The sequence below is a fragment of the Embiotoca jacksoni genome, unplaced genomic scaffold (assembly GCF_022577435.1).
Source record: "Embiotoca jacksoni isolate LCO1_2020_lvr unplaced genomic scaffold, fEmbJac1.0.p SCAF_2, whole genome shotgun sequence".
NCBI lineage: Eukaryota > Metazoa > Chordata > Actinopteri > Embiotocidae > Embiotoca > Embiotoca jacksoni.
Window position 1 is genome coordinate 12,002,407 of NW_027185340.1, and position 22,106 is coordinate 12,024,512.

The window sequence follows — 22,106 nt, forward strand, 5'->3', positions numbered from 1 at the left end:
TTACGAGATACCTACGTTTGAAACTGGGTTTGCAGAGAAATAATTCATGTGACGGTATATAAAGATTGACATCGTCCATTAAGAGATGAGGTTGTGGGGGGTTCGATGAAACAAACACAGGAATTTTAACCAGGAAAGTTCTGTTCGAGTCTGGAGAAATAAAAAAAATCAACCGAGATATATTTTTAACGTAAATATATGACGTAACTTGACGTTACTTGCGTACTTAGCATAGGTATTTCAATCCACGTGGTTTTGGTGCCTCAACTTGCGTTTCTGTGTGTGTATATGAGAGACTTTATCTGAGATAAAAAGGTGCAGACCATATACCATTTACTTAAAGTGGTAGAGCATCCATAAGCAATGTTTATTTTGGGGAATTATTTGCCCCATTAAGTACAATTTTTCTTTATAACAGAGATTATATTTACATAGCGATGATCTCTACTGTTATATTTGTTCTGCGAAGGTGCTGGAGCGTGATCATCCCCAGCCAGTGTTCGGGATCTGTATGGGCAACCAGATCACGGCTCTGGCTGCAGGAGCAAAGTCATACAAACTACCTATGGGCAACAGGTGAACTCTTATAGTTATGCTTAGTAATCAAAGACCATATGCATGCTGTTATGGCAACCTCATAAACATATAAAAGTCTGTGGACACAAATACAGTTGTTGATTTAGTTTGTTACTCTGCGCTGTCATGTTTGTATTTGTTTTTAGAGCTGTCACCTCATAATGAGATTAAACACTGTCTGTGGTTCCCCAGAGGTCAGAACCAGCCGGTGCTGAACGTGATGACAAGCCAGGCCTTCATTACTGCACAGAACCACGGTTACGGCATCGATAGCGAGTCCCTGCCACCAGGGTGGAGCCCGCTTTTCATCAACGCTAATGATGGCACCAACGAGGTACATTTCACTCTGTGTGAATGTTCAGTCGTTTTCCAAAACAACATGGTCTTCTAATATTTTTGTTGTCTGGGTTTTGGATAACAAGCAGCAGTTTGTCTTGCAAAATAACTGCAGTCAAGCAAATAAGGGGCTGTAAGGGGTCTACATATTTGTTTACAAAATATATTTTGTTGAAATGTTAATAAGGTTTTTTTCGTTTCCTTATTTTCAGGGCATCATGCACACCACCAAACCAGTTTTCACGGCCCAATTCCACCCGGAGGCGAAGGGCGGTCCCACTGACACAGAGGTAATTACATTACATTACATTTAATTTAGCTGACGCTTTTATCCAAAGCGACTTACAATAAGTGCATTTCAACCATGGGGGTACAAAACCCAGAACAAGAATCAAGAAAATACAATTTCTTCAAGAAAGCCAAACTACAAAATGCTATCAGTAAGTGCCATTTTAAGCGCTACTAAAGTTCTACTATTCAAGGTAAATTTAATGAAAGATGTTGATGGTAAAAACATAGCATACCTCCTTCCATACTACAACTGATTAAAGGGATATGCACATAATTAAACTTTTATCAAATTTAACATCTTCCACTGAAATAGTAAACAGAAAACTGATGTGGCTATTAACTGGCAAAAAAAAAAAAAAAAAGGCTAAAATGAAATAGGTAAAGAATTGAACAACTTTTTTTTAAATTATGTAAATAGGAAAACTTATTTATTAGTGAATATATTCATTATTAACTTGTGTTGATAATAGCAGTTGTTGACTTGTTGTTGAACCAACAGTTTTAGGTTTTGTTTATAACGGCCAACAAAAAGATACTTAATCCCTCCTGCACAACATTGTCATGAAAATATATGAACATCTGAAGCTGATGTAAGAGTAGCAGTTGTAATCCAGCCAGCAGAAGGGATCCCACCTGTGTCGGTGCCACAAGTGTTTGCAAAGGCCACTAACAGTGCCGTCTCTTTCCCTGCAATCATGAAATGATAGATTTGTGCTTCATTTTTTTTTTCTCACTGTTCCACATGGCAGGTAAGGATCGCAAGTCCTAGTCAAAGAATGTTGTAACATCTGTTATATAAAGGCAGACTAATAACGTGTCCTCTCTGCCTAAACATGCAGCTGGCACCTTAGGAGATTAAACTTCCTTCTGGGTTTGACTCCTGTGGCCATAACAAATAATTTGTGCCTCTGAAAGGCTTCAAAGCTATATTAAGCTATATACACTATCCTTTTTTCTCTTTTTTTTCTTTTTTACCTTGAACACAACACTAAATGAGGGCAAGTTTAATGCTGTTTTATCAAACAGTGAATTACAATACATTATAAAATAAAGTTTATTAACACAATTACAGCTTACAGCTGATTTATTTTCCTGTAGCTCAACATGTGTAGTAACGCCACTAATTCATTTCTGTGGATTCTTGGTCTTTTAACTACTTTCTCTTGTACGTACATCTCAGGATACAAAGCCTAGACTATATAAAAAGGGATGTAGTTTCTAGGTCTGAAAAGTGAACCCAATTTGGAAGCGTCTTAATGTGAGGTCCACTGAGGTCCACAAGGGACTAGCTCCAAAAAACTCTCATTCAAAAAACATCAACTTCTTTCATGAAATACAAAGTCAATCATGTTTTTCCAGAATCCATTATGGTATCGTTTGCTAAATTCAGTCCTTTTGATCAGTGTGCTGGTGGTCCTTCTGAAAATAGTTCCATAATCAATTGGATATTAAGCCTGGAAGAGATGTATGTTTGTGGGAGTGCCTGGTTTGATTGACCAGCTTGGGGTGCAGTCGGACTGCTAATAAGGTTGGGAGGCCATAGTGTCCTCTGGTTCTTAGTCAGATCCACTGCTCGCTCCCCCCCAGCTCGTCCAGAAATGGTCACGTCTGGCTAAAAAAAAACCAAGATGTCAACGACCATAATTTCACAAACCAATGAATGAAGTCACAGCGGGTTCCCACTAAATATAAAGTCGGTGTGCCACTGTTCTAGTCTCAAACACAGCATTTACTCCATTGTTTGGAAGCTGTACTTGCCTTGAAAATTTAAACTTTTTTCAAGAGAATGCTCTGCTTAAAAGAAATCTGCTTTCTGAGCACCTCTTGGTACATTTAAATATGAAAAAAATGATATATTTTTGAAGTGCAAATAACATAAAAAGTATCAAAAGCATGTGATGGTTACTTGAGTGACAAAATTAATAATGAACCAGTATCTTCTGTGTTTTTTTTCCCAGTAGATTTTAAAGACAGGCAGCACTGACTAAACAGAGCAACAGACCATTACCAAACTCCTGCTAATTGTGTTAATATACTATTCACACTGTGGTTGTACAATTTGCAACTTTCTTTGTTTCTACAGTTCCTCTTTGATGCCTTCATATCTTTGATCAAGAAAGGAAAGGATGCCAACATAGTGTCAGTGATGCCAACAAAACCCAACATCCCTCCCAGAGCCCAGGTAGAGTATGTCACACAGATGACTTCACAAAGATACCATGATCGGCTAATGCTTTCATTTTTTTTTTATATGTTGGGACAGCGTCACATTATCATAATTTGAAGTGAAAGATAACATTAAAGAATGTTATGTGAGGGTAATTACAATGCTATTCATGAGTAAATAAAATTATTATCGGTTAATAAATGTCAAGCGGTGTTACATCGTGTGAATACTTAAGTCCAGTGAATTTATGTTTCATAGCAAAAGAAGCTCAATGCTATACTGTTGCAGTTTACTGTGTGAACACTGTCAGTCACTACATGTATTGTTTCTTTCCATGTCGCTGCAGGTGTCAAAGGTGCTGGTTCTGGGTTCTGGTGGTCTGTCTATCGGCCAGGCTGGAGAGTTTGACTACTCAGGATCTCAGGCCATCAAGGCCATGAAGGTAAGAGCATCTTGAAGCAGCAATTTGAATATTTTCTGTAGTCAGATCTGTAGCAAATATGGTTGTGAACGAAAGATGCAGAAGTTTGTTTTACACGACTTCATATATAACTTAATGCTGAAGGGCATATCAACCAATATCAATGTGAGTGCAGAAGTTTTTTTTTTTAAATTGCGCATCCTGTCCAATCACTTGTAATGACCTAATTTGTCTGCATTTTGGTTAATGGACTTTTAAACGTGCCATTGATCCTGCTGTACTGTATCTTATATGAGATATAATGTCTCACTTTGAATATAAGGCTTCAAACTTCCCTATTCTTTGTAATTGTAAGATGCTTCAAGCCCATGTTTGCGTGGTGATTCTGCACTTGAAGTAAATTGATTGATTGATACTGTAATTGAAATATTGTAGCTCATTACTAGTCAGTGAAAACTATTAAACGTCACTGAGCCCTGTTGTTGTACTGAGCGGCATTTTCCCTTGATTGAACACTGACTCTGTGGTTTATGTACGAGACCATACCTGACAAGTTAAACATGATTCATGTCCACATCATCCATCAAAGTCATGAGGCGTACTAACGGGAAGGTAGCTGCAACATCGACAGTTCAACTGTCAGGTTACTAAAAGTTAATCCACAACTTCCAACTGATCTTCCAAAGTATTTTTGGTGGCCTAGATAGAATTTGAATGAATCCCACATATCCCTGCTGTAATGCTATTGTAAATACTGGCCATTGCACCACTGTGCATCTGAATAAATGATGTACTTGGCACAGACTGTTCTGAAAACCTTCAGAGGACCTATAAATCATCATGCTTGAATAATATGGTAGCAATTCTAGTCTGCTAGAGGTGGAAACAATTGACCTCTTTTACAAAAGACATTCTGAAATGTCACATTTGGAAAATCTCAGGTGTAAATAATAAAATGAATTAAGACTGAGTTCCATTTAGTTTGTTCCATTTCACCTTTTTGCTTTTGTAGATGCTGGTTCACTGTCATGGCTTACAGGGGCGTTGGATTTGAACAGAGCTATTGTTAGTGTTATTACTGACAGGCGTCCTTTTTCTGCTGTGACGAGCCATAATGTCTGCTGTGAGAAAAGCGTATTGTCAAAAGTTGTATTTTACCAAGCCTGACATAAAAGACAGACAGTAGCACTTCTAAAATGAAGGACATACTGAACAAGATCATTTAAAAGTTACACTGAAAACTACTCATCATAGTTTTCGTCTCACTAAATAATAGTTACCCTTGTGACATGCTGTTGTAGGAAGAAAACGTGAAGACGGTGCTCATGAACCCAAACATAGCCTCAGTCCAGACCAACGAAGTTGGCGCCAAGCAGGCCGACTCGGTCTACTTCCTGCCTGTCACTCCACAATTTGTAACAGAAGTCATCAAGGCCGAGCGTCCAGACGGCATCCTGCTCTCTATGGGTGGACAGACTGCACTCAACTGTGGTAAGATGTTTACTGTTGTTTGGCAGATAAGCAAGTTAATGACACATGATATTCCTTTTCTTCTTTTAAACTTTAATCTCGGGCTGGGCACCTAACTTTGATACTTTATGGCACAGAAGAATTACCTCGTTACTATCTGGTAAAAATGCCTTTTCATTCAGTTCCAAGTTTTGATACATAGGCTTCATCCACACTAGCACAGAACTTTTGCTACATTTAGGAGTAAATCTCATCAGCGTCAGTGAACCACAGTATTCACCGTAAGTAGACTCAACTTGGGCGGCCTAGTTAGATAAAATGACTCGGTTTTAACCTGTGCAGGTAAACCTTACATTAGAACTTAGTTCACTTTTTTCAAACACTTTTCTGGCCACATACCTTTGCGTTACTGGAGTGCTACCAGTGAGCTAGCGTCTACTGAGGCATTCGGGGTACATTTGTTAATTGTAGATACAGAAAATAGCCACGGTTATGCTCTCTTTCTCGAAACTGCATGACAATTGCAGTGCAAATGTCTAACGGTAAATGGAACATTGGTAAATTGCAGCATCTACTGATAGCTTGCGTGTGAGGCTACAGAAAACAACCTACACTCTCCCCCACTAAACTGCATGGAAATTAAAATGTTGTACTGCAATGTGTAATGTAAATTTAATTTTCATTAATTGGATTTGACAAAATTGGTGTCGAAACAATTATCATTCAGAAACCGGTATGGAAGTTTAGGTATCAGTATCAAAAGTCTTTTGAGTGATACCCAACCCTACTTTTATCTTACAGTAAAGGCACTGACTCACTGCAACATGTAAAATGTTCTGTGAATGTATATTTTTCAGCTCATGCATAATAACAATTCTTTTTAAATGGTCCCTATGTTTAATTATACATCTGTATGTAAATTTGTGTTTAGGCGTAGAATTATTCCAGCGAGGCATTTTGGAGGAGTATGGGGTGAAAGTCCTTGGAACCCCGGTGGAGTCCATCATGGCCACGGAGGACAGGCAGCTTTTCGCTGACAAACTGATGCAGATCAATGAGAAAATCGCACCCAGTTTCGCTGTGGAGTCTGTAAGGATCCGAGTCCAGTCACATTGAACATAACGTTTATATATACTCCATCCATAGTGCTGGTAACACATGCTCAGTCATTTCTCAACATATGAATAAATACAAAATATAAATTCATTCACACACACGCACGCACATTTGTTCTATTTTTCAGAAGTTTGGTTTAAAGCATGTATTTGCAGTCCTTGTTTTGGGGAAATATAATGTTGATGTTTATACTTCAGGTGGCTGATGCCTTGAAAGCAGCAGAGCAGATTGGGTACCCGGTGATGTTGCGGTCGGCCTACGCCCTGGGAGGTCTGGGCTCCGGTATGTGTGCTAACAAAGAGAAGCTGGAGGAAACTGCTCAGAAGGTCAGAATAAATGGTGTATGGTAGAGGTTGAAGGCACCTAAAGTACAATTCTTAAAGTTATTCTCAGGATTCTTTTTTCTCATCAATCAAAGTAATAAAATAAAATATTTCAACCAACTTTACTCATGTTTACAGCATTAACCTGCACACAAATGAAACCTTTGGTCCTATGCCAAGGAATAGTTTGCTGTTGCTACGCAACGTTCCTTTTGGTTTGTCTCCTTTCAAACATAATGTTTGACAGCTCAATTGCTTCTAATCTGTTATCACGGGCTCCAAAATGAACTTCAAGTGCCGGACTGTTTTAGATTGGGCCATACTTTTTATAGCATGCATTATGTGTCGCTGTTTTTTTCAGTTTTTTTCTTTTTGTATCATTTGGACATTTCAATGGAAAAGGTTTCTTTGCTGGTTTTGATCAGTAGATGTTCACATGGTTTGTATCAAGGACATGGCAGAGTTCACTGAATCTTCCAAAATATAAAATTAAAAACCCGAGGTGAGCATTCCTTTCACCCCATCTATACTAGTTTATTATCAAACAGATTTTATGTTTTTTTTCTGTCTATGGCATATATACCACAAAAGACAGCCCTTGTAACAGGTCACTAGATTCTGTGTAATTCAACAAATCCTATTTTTTTCGTTGTCAAGAGTGACAACGAAAAAAATAGGATTTGTTGTGTATGTGTTGTTGTGTACTTTGTTTAATTTCTGACCATTTTCTACATTGTAGTTAAAAGGATATTTAGGGACGTTGCAAACAGTATTATATAAGTATTTTCATGTTATTTATGTCTTGGTTGTTTGTGTTTGAACAGGCTGCACACACACTGCAAAGATGTTTCTTTATCCTTTATGAACTGATAAAGTATTGGCAGTAGTGGGAATTACATTCTTTATAATTCAATATGACATATGCACATGCTAAACACTGTGCATTGGCAGTATTTATGCCAAGCTCATGTTTGAAATTCCACTCCAGATTTTAAGCTTTCAAATGGTAAAAGTTATTGTATTTAATTATATTGTATGGTTGATGTTTAGTGTCGATCCACTGCATACAGGTTAATGAAAACACACAGCATCCGAGTTATTATTCTCTGTGTGTATTGTAGGCTCTGGCCATGAGCAGTCAGATCCTGGTGGAGATGTCTTTGCTGGGCTGGAAGGAGGTAGAATATGAAGTTGTGAGAGACGTGGCTGATAACTGTGTCACCGTCTGCAACATGGAAAACTTCGATCCCCTGGGCATTCACACAGGTACCAAACACGCACACTGAGAGATACTAATGTGACCTTCAGCGTCTGTTTTGTTGCAATGTTTACTGTAATATTGTTCTGCAATATTTGATTCAGTTCTGTTTGATTTTGTATTCTGTTGACCTCAAAAAAGAATCACATATTCACTTTCTTTCTCTGGGTGTGCTGCTTGAGGGTGAGCAGGTTTTCTTTTAACTTTTGTCAGGGTGAGCAGGTTGTTTATGTTGACCAAACATGACAAGATTATATAAATGTGCTGGATGGCTGATGTTTTTGTTGTAATTCTTCGTCTTGTTTTTGTAGGTAAAGAAAAGCACTGAGATTTAATACTTTGTTTTTAGTTCTCTGTCAACATTGAAAGTCTTTTGAGTGCTCCTTACAATTTCCAACGGATAAACAGACGTGTGTTTTTTTTACCTGATATACAAAACTATCTGGCCACCAAGCTCTTCACGTTTAAAAATAGATGAAAACTTTCCAGATCATATTTTACACGTTGTAAAATGTTGTCATGCAGTAATTATACAAAACTGGCTTTCGGAGACAATATTCCATTACGCCTCTCCTGGTCTTAACCCCTTTCTCTTCATCTACAGGTGACTCCATAGTGGTGGCACCAAGCCAGACATTGTCCAACGAAGAGTACCACATGCTACGCGAGACGGCTATCAAGGTGGTACGTCACCTCGGGATTGTGGGCGAATGCAACATCCAGTACGCCCTGCACCCATCGTCGCTCGAGTACTGCATCATCGAGGTCAATGCTCGGCTCTCAAGAAGCTCAGCTCTGGCATCCAAAGCTACTGGGTGAGAGAATATGAAAAAGAGAGGCCACTCATTGCCTCAAATTACACGATGGACTTGTAGAAAATACATCGTGCAGACAGCATGCCCACTGCGTAAAGTGTAATGTAGACACACAGCATAGGACTGTTGGGCTATTATTGAACCTGTTACAGAACAGTTGTTCAGCTTATCTAAGGCACACGAGCTTCTGCAAAATTAAATAGATGAAGAATTTGCGGCCTGGAGTAAAAATTTGCTCGACTTGGCTGGAACTTAAAAGCTAACACTTAGTTCAAGAGTTTAAATCTTAACTGCACACATTAGTTGATCTTTCCTGTTCACATTTGTCTAATTCTTCATTATATATTCAGTTTAAAGTTAATTCTGTTTAAAATCAATGATTACATTTTCACTTTACTGTACAGGTCTTAAGAATATCCACTTCAGACAAACAGTTAAATCCTAACCGGCTGTAGGTTTGAAAGTTGTAAGAATGTTTGTAGTAATTCTTTATAGAGAAAATGATTATTTATCATTAAATCCTAGAGTGAAGTAACACATTTTAGAGAATGTCAAAAAAAAAACTACCAAATCATTATCATTAGTATTATTTGAATTATAAGGATTGACATTTCAAGCAAAAATACTGCTACTACTTTTCGATATTCACTGTAAACGATTCCACTATTATTTAAAGATCCCAACCTGCTGAGCTACAAATGAACACGCGTACAGAGAGAGAAACACTGTCCATAAACTCAAGGCTCAGCAAAGTCCATCCAACTTCAGAAACCCTCACCTTTGACAAAGCTGATGACAAGCATGTATTCAGCAGTCATCTTTGAGTTGACAGCCGCTGTTTTCTCGGCACGTCTACCATCAAACTCACTTTATCTGGTGACAAAGCTCGTTGTTGATTGTTGATCAGTGAATGAACTGTCTGTGCTGTGATTAGGTCTCAAACGACTGTCCTTTGCTGTTGTAGACTTCTCAAATGCTCGCTTCACCTGGCAGAGTGCAGCAGCTCATATTTTGTTGATTTTACTGAGGAACTTCCACACAGAACATTTGACCAATGGATGTTTTTGTTTCTCCTTTTTCTGTTTTATAGCTATTGGCAACCAGCTTTCGGGTACATTTAACATTTCTGCCTTGCGCTGGATAAACCAGGAAATAAGACAAAATGTTTTTTGATGACTATTTGAAAACTCAAAAATTACAAGCTATCCCCAGTTAATACATTTTTTTCTTGCAGTTGATTTCTGAAACAAACCCAGCTCGGGTCATATTATAATGAAATATCAATATATATATATATATATATATGTATAAATACTATTTGGGCAACAGATTTTTTTTTTAACAATTTCACAATACAAATAAAATCTTGGACCTTTCAAGTTGGACTGAATACAGGAGTACATACAGTCTGTGTTACAACATTACAGAATTTACGAGGATCACTGCTGTTTAAGGATGATAGAAAGTGTTTATCCTGTACAGAAACCTACTCTCGTCCACAGTTGGTTATTTTCCCTGCCTCTTGTCTCACAGGTATCCCTTGGCTTTTGTAGCTGCGAAACTAGCTCTGGGAATCCCTCTGCCAGACATCAAGAATGCCGTATCACAGAAGACCACAGCCTGCTTTGAGCCCAGTTTGGACTACATTGTCACCAAGATCCCCCGCTGGGACCTGGACCGCTTTCAGGGCATGTCCAGTGAAATAGGCAGTTCCATGAAGAGCGTCGGAGAGGTGGGGAGGCTCCCTGGATAAACATCCACCCACTCTCACATTCGGTACATCGACAGACCCACATTCTGCTGTCACACATTTCCCTTCTTTGGATTCAGGTGATGGCAGTGGGCCGTACGTTTGAGGAGAGTGTGCAGAAAGCTTTGAGGATGTGTCATCCATCAGTGGATGGCTTTGTGCCCCGGCTGCCACTCAAGAAAGCCTGGGCCGACACCCAGGACCTGCAACAGGAGCTGGCTGTGCCCTCCAGCACTCGCATCTTCTCCCTCGCTAAGGTACACTAATCCTTCATAATGTAAATAATGAATGACACTGACAACAGTTTTCCCATTAAAAACACATTTTGCTATTGAAAAATCATCCAAGACCTTCCCGCAGGCCGAGCTGTGATTGCTTAATTATGTGGAAGCGCTTGTCGTTGACAAGTTAAACAGATGCACAGTAGCAAGAACACAAACTGCGTTTGATTGTCAGTTACACAATGTGGCCTTTTCAAATATGTTCAAATGTGAGGGGGGATGAATCTATATCGCATCATGTGAAATATTTTATCTAATTTTGTTCTCTCCTTGTATGGTGCTGTAAGACTGTATTTTTTCTAATAGAATGAAGTAATGGTGATGCAGTCCTTTTATAATCGCAACAAGACACTGGGGTCAAGCTCTACTATTCAAAAACAGAGATCTTGTGTGAAGTGTTGCAAGGTGAAAAACATCTACAGGTCCAGCCCTTCAACAATCTTTATTATCACAAGCTGAGAGAGGAGCAGAATGAGGTCATGTCGGTGTCAAAGCCTCCAACTGTGTGAGCTTTGTGTCCTGACGGTGGAGATCTATTTTCTTAAGTATGGAGTGAGATCAGCGATGATGACAGCATCAAGGATTAATGAGCCACATCTTATCTGCAGGCTATCAAGCAGCTATAATGCTTCAAGGTGGTCAGCGCAGCCACTGTCACTCCAAGTTAGCACACCAACTCTCTGACAACTAGCACTTTAATCTCTCGGGTCCAGACCATTTAAACAAATATATTTCACTGTTGTGGAGAGTAAATCATAACAAATAAAACAGCGACGACTTTAAGACAGACCGACCTTCATAATTAGACATTCAAGATGTGAACAAAGATACACGACAACAGAGTAAAATGAATTAGGTATTGATGTCACGGGTGTTTTTGCTCTCGGGTTTTACAGCCGCAGTCCGTCAACATTCAAAAATATAATAACATAAGCATATTTCTTGGTTACATATTGCATTTGTTTGCAGCATATTGAACTGTTTCAATACTAACTGCAGTACTAAAACTTTCCCCGAAAGCCACAGTAATCACCTGCAGCTGGATTGGCAGTTTTACTGCAAGCACTAGATTGACTAAAATTCTTCCCACTACTCGGACTTCTCTGTTCAGACATGTAATATGAAAATAATACAAAGTATGTACAAGCTGTTGTCAGGACAGAAACTCTTGTCATGTTACAGGTTGATGATGACAAGTTCCTGCAATAGATTTAAAATGAACTAATCCTTGAAGAAGGAATGAATAAAAACCAGAGTATTTTTGTTGGCTGTTTCTGTCCAGTGACGGCTGATTGGATGACTTCTAACATCATTTTAATCATGATCAGCTGATCACAGAGTCAGTTTGTGAAACCTTTTGATTGTCTGCTTTGAGAAAGCTTAAACAAAGAGCAGGAATGACGAAGGTGATGACGATGCAGCGTCTGTTTGGTGTCTTTACCTTTCAGGCCCTCCATTGCGGGATGAGTGTCGATCAGATCCATCGGCTGACGGCCATAGACAAGTGGTTCCTCCACAAACTCCACAGGATCACACAGCTGGAGCAGGACATCACAAACTACAAGAGGTAACACGGAAACGCACAAACCTGCCTCGGTCAAACAAAGTGACTTTAACATATGATTATTATTTCTGTAATATGCTGGTCCATTTATGTACTGGATATAGAGTGGGGTTTCAGGGTAATCTATGTGTTTGGACAGCACCTACCTTACCTGAGTGTGTAAATAGTGTTGTGAATCTACTGGAAAGTAAAAAGTTACGTTCCCTCTGTTTGATTTTATTTGATGGTTGAAAATATGGAACTATATTTATAGCGCTACTTGACTGGGACTATCTCCTCTAAAATATAGTGCATTCACCCATCCATTGAGTTGCAGTCTTTTGTAGCATGGCATGTTGATCCTTAAATCATGAGCTACACTCATTATTTTATGGAATATACTGTCACTCCTGACCTATTTCCCGAGCTGGCTCCGTCACCTCTGCCATATCTCTTAGTTGTCTATCCTGTTATTTTTTTTGCCCCAGATTTTGTTGGTTTGCAAATGAGTATTGCCACTTTGCTACAGGCTTTCAGAAAAAAAAGTTGCATCATGCTTTTGTAACATAAAAAGACAAAAACAGTTCAGTTGGGTGTGATGGGTCACAGAAGGATCTTGACAACTAATACAGAAGACAACGACTGACTTTTTGAGTATTTGTATGATGTGCAAATTATGCTCACTGTTTTCACGAAATCTCAGAAAACTACACCTGGTTTTCATAAATAGAGACATAAACAGATTTGTGGAATTTTTTTTTTTTTTTTTTTTTTTTTTTACTGCTGTAGCTTGTTTTTAGTTTTCATAGTTGGAAGTTTTATTCTGGTCTGTGGAGAGGTGTGTGTTTCCCCCCCTCTCCCCCCCAACTCTTCACTTGCACAACTCTTTACTCTTGTATGCATTCCAACTTGCATATTTCTTCAAGTGCTCCACACACACTCTCTGCCCAACACCCTGTTTGTGTATTGAAAATGTGTCTATCCCACTGACACATTAAAAAGCTTCCAGTGATGGCTGTGGGGATTAAAAATGGGAAAACATATTAAAAGCCAGGATAAAACATTAGGGAAACTGACTTTGTTCTTTCCAGAAATTACTGAATATTCTTCACTCTGAAAATGTTGGTCCTCAAAAATTAGACGTGCCCCAGTCTCTGCACGTCTCTGATTTTTTTCTCTCTCCGGGTTCACTTCTCACCTGCCTCTTTATCCTTCTCTTTCTTTCTCTCTCTCTCTCTCTGCCTCTCTCTCTCTCTCTGCCCTCCGGCTCTTACCTGGACAGCTCAAATCAAAGCCGCTGTGAATTATCATGGCTCAGCTACAGGTTACCTGCTGCTTTCTTCTGGCTCTGCTGTTTAATAATTAATGGCCGGGCGTCAGGTGGGCGCTCACCGCAACACACTGACACGGTGGGTTGTTGGAGTCTCCGCTGCCTCTGTAGCAGGGGACATTGGGATGGGCACACAACATTAGGCTGCTGCCAGACTGCTGGAGTGTGGAGCTGAGTACAGGTGGGCTTCAGGCTCTACTGGTCCGCAGACTCTTTGTGTGCATAAGAGCGATGCTGTAGTTAAGGCTGAAGGATAATTATGACTAAAATGAGAGAATAAAAAAAGAGAGAGGACATTTTGTTCTTTATTTGTACAAGAGTCACGTTAAGGGTCTGGATAATTGTTTTCTTCAGAGTTGTCCTAACTTTTTACTTTGGCTGTTGATGGAACATTGTTCTTTAGTCAAGGAGTAAGTCCGGCACTAACAACTATAATTTAATCCTGTGAAGGTAAATGTGGTAGAAGGAAGAAAAAAAAAAAGCCAATTTTTCTCACCGAGACGTGTGCGAGGCTCATTGTGTTGAGTTTAGGAAAAAAAACAAGTTATCATGTTGAAGAGGATTTATAGTTTTGAATTTCTATCAGTCTTCATATGGCATGTTTGTAGTGGTTGTAGTCTTGCGTTAAATTTCAGCTGGAGTGTAGCTAGAGAATGAACAACATGTGCACAGGCTCTGCAGCTACCGTGTAACCCCAAACGTATATCTGTAAATCTGGTTTAAACCTGCAGTGTGGAACTTTTGTCTGCCCCTTCTGCCAGTGAGAGTAAAAGCAACAACACTGTCAACATGTAAAAGGCTCCACTGTAGCCTGCAGAATATCTACTATTGTGGCTCTAAAAACCCAGCGAAATGATCATAGTTTGATCTATTTGGTCCGATGACATTTGAAAAGGGTTAGGGGTTAGTGAACAAGTTCATTATTTTATCCCCATTCAAATTAGCATAGAGATACACCGTATGTTCAGTATGCATTCATCCCATCCGAGCAAGAATGTCTTACCAGACACCAGATTTGATATTGATAGGCTTAATCAGCCTTGTCTGAAATGATTTGGCCTTAAACTTAACGGCTGTTTCTTTACATATAAAAGTCCAGCTTCAAGACTCCGGGCACCATCTTACGCCCAGCACAATTTGAATCCCTCTTCGACAATGTGATCACACAAAGGAGAGCCAACCTGACTATACACCTGCATGGGATCTTTACCCTTTGATTGACAGTAATTCAAGTTAAATGACTTACTCAGTTTGTAAGGGCAGGAATTAGTGTCATTACAATCATTTCAAGGTTTAAACTGAGTAAGGGAAAAATTAACAGTGATGAATGTGAAATTAAAGAAATTGATTTTGCAAGTGGATATTGTAAGAAAATGTGTCCGTCCCTTTTCCTCAGCGTCTATATAAACACACACAAACAGAAAAACACCACAAAAGTTTGATGTGTGTCATGTGCACAATTGCACACGACAACCAAACTTTCTGATCAAATCCCTTTATTTTAACTTACCACTTCTCCTCTCGTGTCTTGGCTTTGCTATTTCTCAGCAAAGCCATGTGTGCAGTGGGAGTTAAAACACACTTGACATTTCCAATATTGGTACGCTACGAGGTCATAAATAATTCAGATAAGGAGGAGGGAGACCAAGTTGTGGTTTACCAGAAAAAAAATAATTCCTTCATATTGTCTCTACCTAGGGTTAAAGGAATACTAATATGCTCATTGCTTTGTTTGTGGGAGTTAGATGATAAGATCGATATCAATTTCATCACCGTGCATTCATGTGTTCAGTTTAACTTGGCACTAAATGAGAAGGCAAAGGGAGACTTTGCCAAGCTCTGTCAAAGGAGCACTTGCAGCAGCTTTGTAGCCGTTATATTTGTTCATTGTAATGTTGTGCTTTTAATAATACCTTATCATGCAGTGAAACTACTGTATGACCAGAAACTGCTGAGCCGAGTGACTGCACCTTCATCTCCTGTGTCCTTTTCTCCCAAGGAAGTTGCCAGTTTTTCGCTTTCATAGCTCCGAGCCAGATCCAGCTGATCTTGAAATGGATTTTTGGCTAACTTGCCAGGAAACATGATACAACATGTAAATGAGAGAATTTTAAAGGGAGAATTGTTTTATGGCAGAAGCTAGCTATTATGCAATTCGTCCCATCTTGTCATAAACAAAGTTAACATTGGTGGACAAATCTGAGAACTACCTGCCCGGTATTATAACTGATATCAACGCTTTGATCAAACTCCTGGTAAAAGTATGCCGCTGACAAAAAAGTTAAATGATTCAAGTTTTGTTTTCCACTGAAGAGATATGAAAAGGACTGCTCTAATGAAAACGGGTACAAGCTCATCTCATTCTTTCGGGAGAACTGGGCACCAAACTTCGATACTTTAATGGCACCGATGGAATTGTTTCGGTATTCTCTACCATCGAAAAATACTTTGTCATTCAGCACCACATTTCAATACCTCGGCTACATCAATATCAACATGTTTTTTTTCCCTTCACAAAAAAACTTTTGCAACGTTTACACAGGAGTAAATTTCATCAATATCGGTGAGTCACACCATTTACCATGAGTAGCCTATAATTTGTCCTCTGAGATAGGGACAGTTACTCTGTTTGAGCTTTGGTGGGCCTTATTTCACTCTTTTGTACGCAGCTGACACGCTAGCAGCTAATACCGTGCGAGGTGTTTAGAATAACATCAGTAAATTGTAGTTTCTAATGAACGCTTCTATGCGAGGCGTTTAGGGGACATCTGTTAATTGTAGACCAAAGACAACCTGGGTCACACTCTTCCACAATTCACAGCATAAAAACAAAAGATGTGTATAGTAATGTGTAATGTAATTTTCTCCTTTTAAAATATGTTTTATAAATTTGGTCATGAAAAAAGTATGGTTAAGGAACATTCTTTTAGTCAAAGAATCAGAATTAGTAGCCAGGATCAGTCAGACGTTTGCTCAGCCATCAAGAGGACTTATTCTAGTCTTCTCGATGCCTACCTTTTATTTCTGCCGCTGAGTTTCTGTTTAACCTCACAGCTCACATTATAGTTTTATTGATTAAAATGTGTTTTTACATGGCTGCACTTGCCAACCGGGCAACTTTGCACCTGGTTTGACAATTTGTTATTGATCGCTCCGGAGGTGGGCTGTTCCCTGCTGTCCACATCTCTGTGTAAGTGAGCCAGTCATGACCCACTCGCTGGACTCGCCCTCTTGGTTCAGTGGACTCAGAAACATACTCAACTATGAAGGAAGTCGAGGACAGAAAATAACATTCGAATAAACTCAATCTCCATGTCTACCTCAGTGGGCTTCTTTTTCCTAACTACCACAATCATGACAGGCATGCACGTCTTTGAGAGATGACTGACAGACTCTGCTAACCTCTACTTTGCAGCTGACATAGTGTGTCACTAGAATTAACTCCACCAAGCTTGCACTTTTCTTTCGGCATAAAGGGAGGCTTTGATTGGATGTGAAATGGCAGGAGTGCTGCAAATGGAGGGGAACTTTTTTCTCAGTGATCCTAAAGCCTAACATAAAGATACTTAAAAAAAAAAAAAAAATCCTTCAAAAATATACAAACTTTAAACCAGAGCACAGATTGAACCCTACTGACTATCAAACCTAGCTAATAATTTAATTTGTTAAAAATACATTTAATCAGCTACAGACTGTGGACAAAGTGTGGCGTTATGAATGGTTTAGAGCTGTGTCTACCATTACTTTTTGTCTTTTCCTACAGTGGCACAATACCTAGGGAGCTGCTGCTGAAGGCCAAGCAGGACGGCTTCTCAGACCAGCAGGTTGGACAGATTCTGGGATCCAGTGAGAAGGCAGTCAGAGAGCTCAGGCTCAATCACGCCATCAAGCCCTGGGTCAAACAGGTGAGCATCACCGAGCTCCTCCTTCTACCACAGACCCTGCCTGATCAACACGCACACACAAACACGCACACACGCGCGCACACACACACACACACACACACACACACACACACACACACACTCCTTTGGCCATAAAAAAGAAATAAGCAGAGTATGTAAGGGGCACAAAGATCTTTCCATCTCGTACAGTATCGGCATGTTCTTCTTTTGTTCTCATTCACACGTTAAAATATGCAAACACCTTCACTATTCATATATCTTCCTTGATCAGTACTGACATTGCACCACAGTGGAGTAATATCTTGCACTAGTAATGATCCTGCATTTAGCCATTTGCAAAAGGAAAAGCACAACATGATTTACTGCAATGTGAAAGGAACCCATTATGTTAAATTGCACCCTTTCAGAGTAAAAACAAATTAGCAGTTGCCAAACTCCCGGTTCTGAGCTCAACTTAGGAATGACTGGTCTTTCAAAATGAAAGCTTAGAAGGTCTCCTCTTGGTCAAACTGGTTTCCACTTGGTTTAGCTATTTGAAAGAAATGTACAAGTTATGTTTGAACATTTTCTTAAACATTTCCCTTCCTATTACATTGTTGGAGTGTGAATGAGAACAGTGACCCACTGTAAACTCTATTTTCTCTTTGTTTAGATTGACACTTTGGCAGCAGAGTACCCAGCAATGACCAACTACCTTTATTGTACTTATCACGGCCAGGTATGCTAAGCTGCTTTGCTATCAGAGAAAAGAAAGAAGTATGCAATATATGTATTTCTAAATCTAATCAATGTATATACTGAATAGTACAACTAACATTTTGACTTAAAAAGAGTATTTAAAATAAAAATACTCGTAATGTTAATGGTAAGATGGATCTTTTCTTTTCATTTTATTTATTTTCTTGCTTTAAAAAAATAACTGACATCCACAAAATGCATCATTAAAAATGTTTTTATCGACTTATCCACTTCACCAGGAGCATGATCTGGATTTTAAAGACCAGGGAATTATGGTTCTTGGTTGTGGACCCTACCACATTGGTGAGTGTAAAAATAAAGTTTTGTTTAATTTTCTGGTTATATTTACTGAAACTTTTTTTTTATGCCTCTGTAGGGGCAACACTTTTGGACGCAGGCATTATTGTTTTAGGTTGTACGCACAAGGTTGTGAACACTCAGGAACGCTTTGAAGAATTAAGAAAGAAATATGAATTGAAATGATTTTAGTGGTTAAGCTTAGTGTGACTTCACATCTGTCCTATTATTTGTAATAATTGTTAAATATTGTTATAAACACCTCAAGTCTGAACAAACGTGGATGTAAACCGCAGCTTAACTGTGTAGCTTTGGCAACCAACTGCGAGGCGGTAATTTTAGTTTCTACATATTTCTATAATATTTACATGAATCTATATTTATCATGTCGGTTTCTATATAATGAAATATTAACAAATGAATAATACTATTTAATATACTATTTACCACGAACATTTGTGTTGTGTATTAAGTGTATACAATTTAAGTTTAAACTTGCTCCATACAAAAGTTAGTTTGTTATCGAAGGTAGTTTATTTCCCAGGAAGCAATAATGTTCACAGGAAATTCAGTTTCAACGCATACGATCTAAAATTAGTGTAACTGTTACGCTGAAATTGTGAACTCCTGTTTATGGCCAACAAGATCACATTTATCAACGGTTTGCTCCCAACAGGCAGCAGCGTTGAGTTTGACTGGTGTGCAGTGTCCAGCATCAGAGCCTTGAGGCAAATGGGCAAGAAGACGGTGGTGGTCAACCACAACCCTGAGACGGTCAGCACTGACTTTGACGAGTGTGACCGCCTGTATTTTGAAGAGCTGACACTGGAACGCATCCTGGACATCACCCAACATGAGGTTAGACCACGATCACTACCATACACATTGTATTTGTGAAGTAAATATCATTTGTTTTTTATTAAATCAAGGAAAAGACCAGGTATTAGTAGATAAGACACTTCTTATCACAATTATTACATATTCGGTTGATTGCAATTATTTGAGCTGAGCGTAATCATTTTGTATAATCGTTGGGATTGTTTTGATTCATTTGTATAAATACAGCTGACAGAAATTATTACCATCACTGTTTCTACGTAGTTTTCCACCATTTAACATTTTACTGGCCTTTTAATGGCATCATCTTGTTGCATCCCCTTCTTCCGTTATGGCTTATTGGAACACGAGTGGAGAATTGTGCCATCAACTGTTCACTGTGAATAGCTTAACTTCTAATATTTAACCAAAAGCTTTGGAGCTTGGTAGCAACGTTTTTTTCTTTTCCTTATGTTGTTGAATGGCAGCTGGAAAACCGCTTTTAGTTGTGGTGATAAAGCCAGGGGGAATAGAGAAGGATGACAGTCGCATGGACACATACATTTTTCATATTTTAATGACAATTGGAATATTCTATAATCATGACCCATATCCCTAATAACATGGTGGAGGCGACTTGTCTCTTTTGCAGCAAACGGGTTGCAGTCAAAGGAGAAACATAAATAAATTGCTAATTTACCATCAGCAATTGATCATTAATTAAAACTTCCCAATTGTAACAGCTTAAGACATGACGACTTCCAGTGTTGTACCACCAATATGATCAATGATTAATGTTCAGCACCCTCATACAGCGAGCTAGATCAATGGGCCTATCACAGCATGCTGTGGGAGAGGTCAACAATCTATTACAGGGTTATATCAATGATCATAACTATATTAATGTGTATTGAGTGGAATCTGATTGGAATATCGCATTACCATCAGTTTCGGGTTTCCCATCAGCAGAGCAGTATGGATCGATTACACAATACTTACACCATATATTAAAGAAATCACATTTGACGGCTATATCAAAGAAAGACAGCACTAGTGGGCCTTAAACAATGTTTGCACAATATTACTGGCAGTTAGAATTATTGGTCTACGTCTGCATACAAGCACACACATAATGGCATCATAATTTCCCAAAGCAAAGCTTTCTGATATGTTTTGACATGGCTGCACTGCTCAAAATATATTCTTTACCGAAAAAAAAGAAAGGAAAAAAAAAAGATCAAAATCGAACATGAGCAGCATGACTGTGACTTATTACCATGGGCTTCCCACAGAGCACATGTCCAGAGTGCTGGAAACAAAAAGCGTTCCCTGCTCAGAGTGGCATGGGTGAGACATAACAAGCAATAGCTATAACCACTCTGTCTATTCATATTTACCTGTAAAAACAGAAGCTGGTGAAGTGTGCGGCTTTTTCTGCCTTTTAATGCTTCAGAATGATGCTGGCCTTAAAAGCAGCGATACAAAACTTCCGTCTCTAGAAACTAATGCAACTTTTAATGGGTTGTTAATTGGGACATTTATTATGCAATACTCCATGCTCATTTATGATCCAAGAGCTTTTGTACTTACAGGTGTGTAAATGTTTTATGGTTTCTCGAGGTTTCCTGACCTCTCTGTAACACTCGTAGTTCTTGTGGTACTGCATGCAAACTATTTTTGAGGGGTGAGTATATTCTTAGGTGGTCATTTTACATCATAGTGACTGTTTTAGGTCATTATATAAATTATTTGAGCAAGGTTAGTCGTATTTACAGAAAAAGGGGAAAAGCTTGTTGTACTTTATCAAAAATATTTATTTGTCAGTTAGAATTCAAAGTTCAGATGTATAAAATCTTGGAGTGTGTATCCTGTATAATTATATCACAGACAATTGTCTCATTATTTATGATACCAGATTATTTCTTTATGATTGTACAACTGTATTTAAAATTGGATTTTACATAAACAATCCTACTCGAATAATATATTGTGCACATAATAGAGTAGAGAAGGAGGAAACTGTGTTGTGTTCTGACCCTGATGATGTTCAAGGGCACCATTTTCCCTGATATTTTCTTTGTCTATGTTTGTCGGTGCTTGTGTATTTATGTTGCGCTGTGTTTGTGTACTAATGTCCACTGACTTTCCCTTGCCGAGGAATTGTAAACCAGTTAAAGTTGCGGTGGGATCCGGGTGTGATTAAGTGTTTGTTTGTTCAGGGAGATCGCATTACCATCAATCCCTCTCCCAGCTACAGTGCCCTCTTGCTTTGTATATGTGTGTGTGATAAATACGGCATTAGAGCGTGGAGATGAACCCTGGACAGGAGCAGGAGAGCCGACCCATGAATAATGAAGAGATACAACCTGGCATTGCCATGGAAACAGCATTCCCCTTGGATCAGCTTGACAGAGAAAGAGGTTGCATGCTGTTATTAAAAGGAGCACACACACACTTGTTCACACAGGTGCACGCATGCAAACACATGCACACCATCCTTGTTATCTGTGATAACTAAACCCATGGCATGACAGAGATCAGCTGTTTGTGTTTGTCTCGTATTTTCACTGTGACCAGCGGTCAGAAGGTTGGAAGTGGCTGCAGGTTTCAGACTGTAAGTCTGGGCTGTAGCAGGGTGGCTCTCCTTCTCCCGTCTCTTCCCTCCCTGTCTTT

At 39.0% G+C, this 22,106-nt stretch overlaps 1 protein-coding gene across 2 annotated transcripts in view; it reads left to right on the forward strand.

Annotated features, from left to right (window-relative positions):
• The window catches only part of cps1 (carbamoyl-phosphate synthase 1, mitochondrial), a 51,061-nt gene that overhangs the window by 3,590 nt on the left and 25,365 nt on the right, over window positions 1-22,106 (forward strand). For both annotated transcript variants that reach the window (XM_069154586.1, XM_069154587.1), the window contains exons 9-25: window positions 470-576; window positions 769-910; window positions 1,125-1,202; window positions 3,287-3,385; window positions 3,717-3,812; window positions 5,093-5,282; window positions 6,193-6,350; window positions 6,575-6,703; window positions 7,822-7,966; window positions 8,563-8,773; window positions 10,307-10,505; window positions 10,604-10,780; window positions 12,253-12,371; window positions 17,441-17,582; window positions 18,235-18,300; window positions 18,560-18,623; window positions 19,294-19,475. In XM_069154586.1, coding sequence (XP_069010687.1) covers window positions 470-576; window positions 769-910; window positions 1,125-1,202; window positions 3,287-3,385; window positions 3,717-3,812; window positions 5,093-5,282; window positions 6,193-6,350; window positions 6,575-6,703; window positions 7,822-7,966; window positions 8,563-8,773; window positions 10,307-10,505; window positions 10,604-10,780; window positions 12,253-12,371; window positions 17,441-17,582; window positions 18,235-18,300; window positions 18,560-18,623; window positions 19,294-19,475 — 2,304 coding nt within the window. The remainder of the gene's footprint in view (window positions 1-469; window positions 577-768; window positions 911-1,124; window positions 1,203-3,286; window positions 3,386-3,716; window positions 3,813-5,092; window positions 5,283-6,192; window positions 6,351-6,574; window positions 6,704-7,821; window positions 7,967-8,562; window positions 8,774-10,306; window positions 10,506-10,603; window positions 10,781-12,252; window positions 12,372-17,440; window positions 17,583-18,234; window positions 18,301-18,559; window positions 18,624-19,293; window positions 19,476-22,106) is intronic.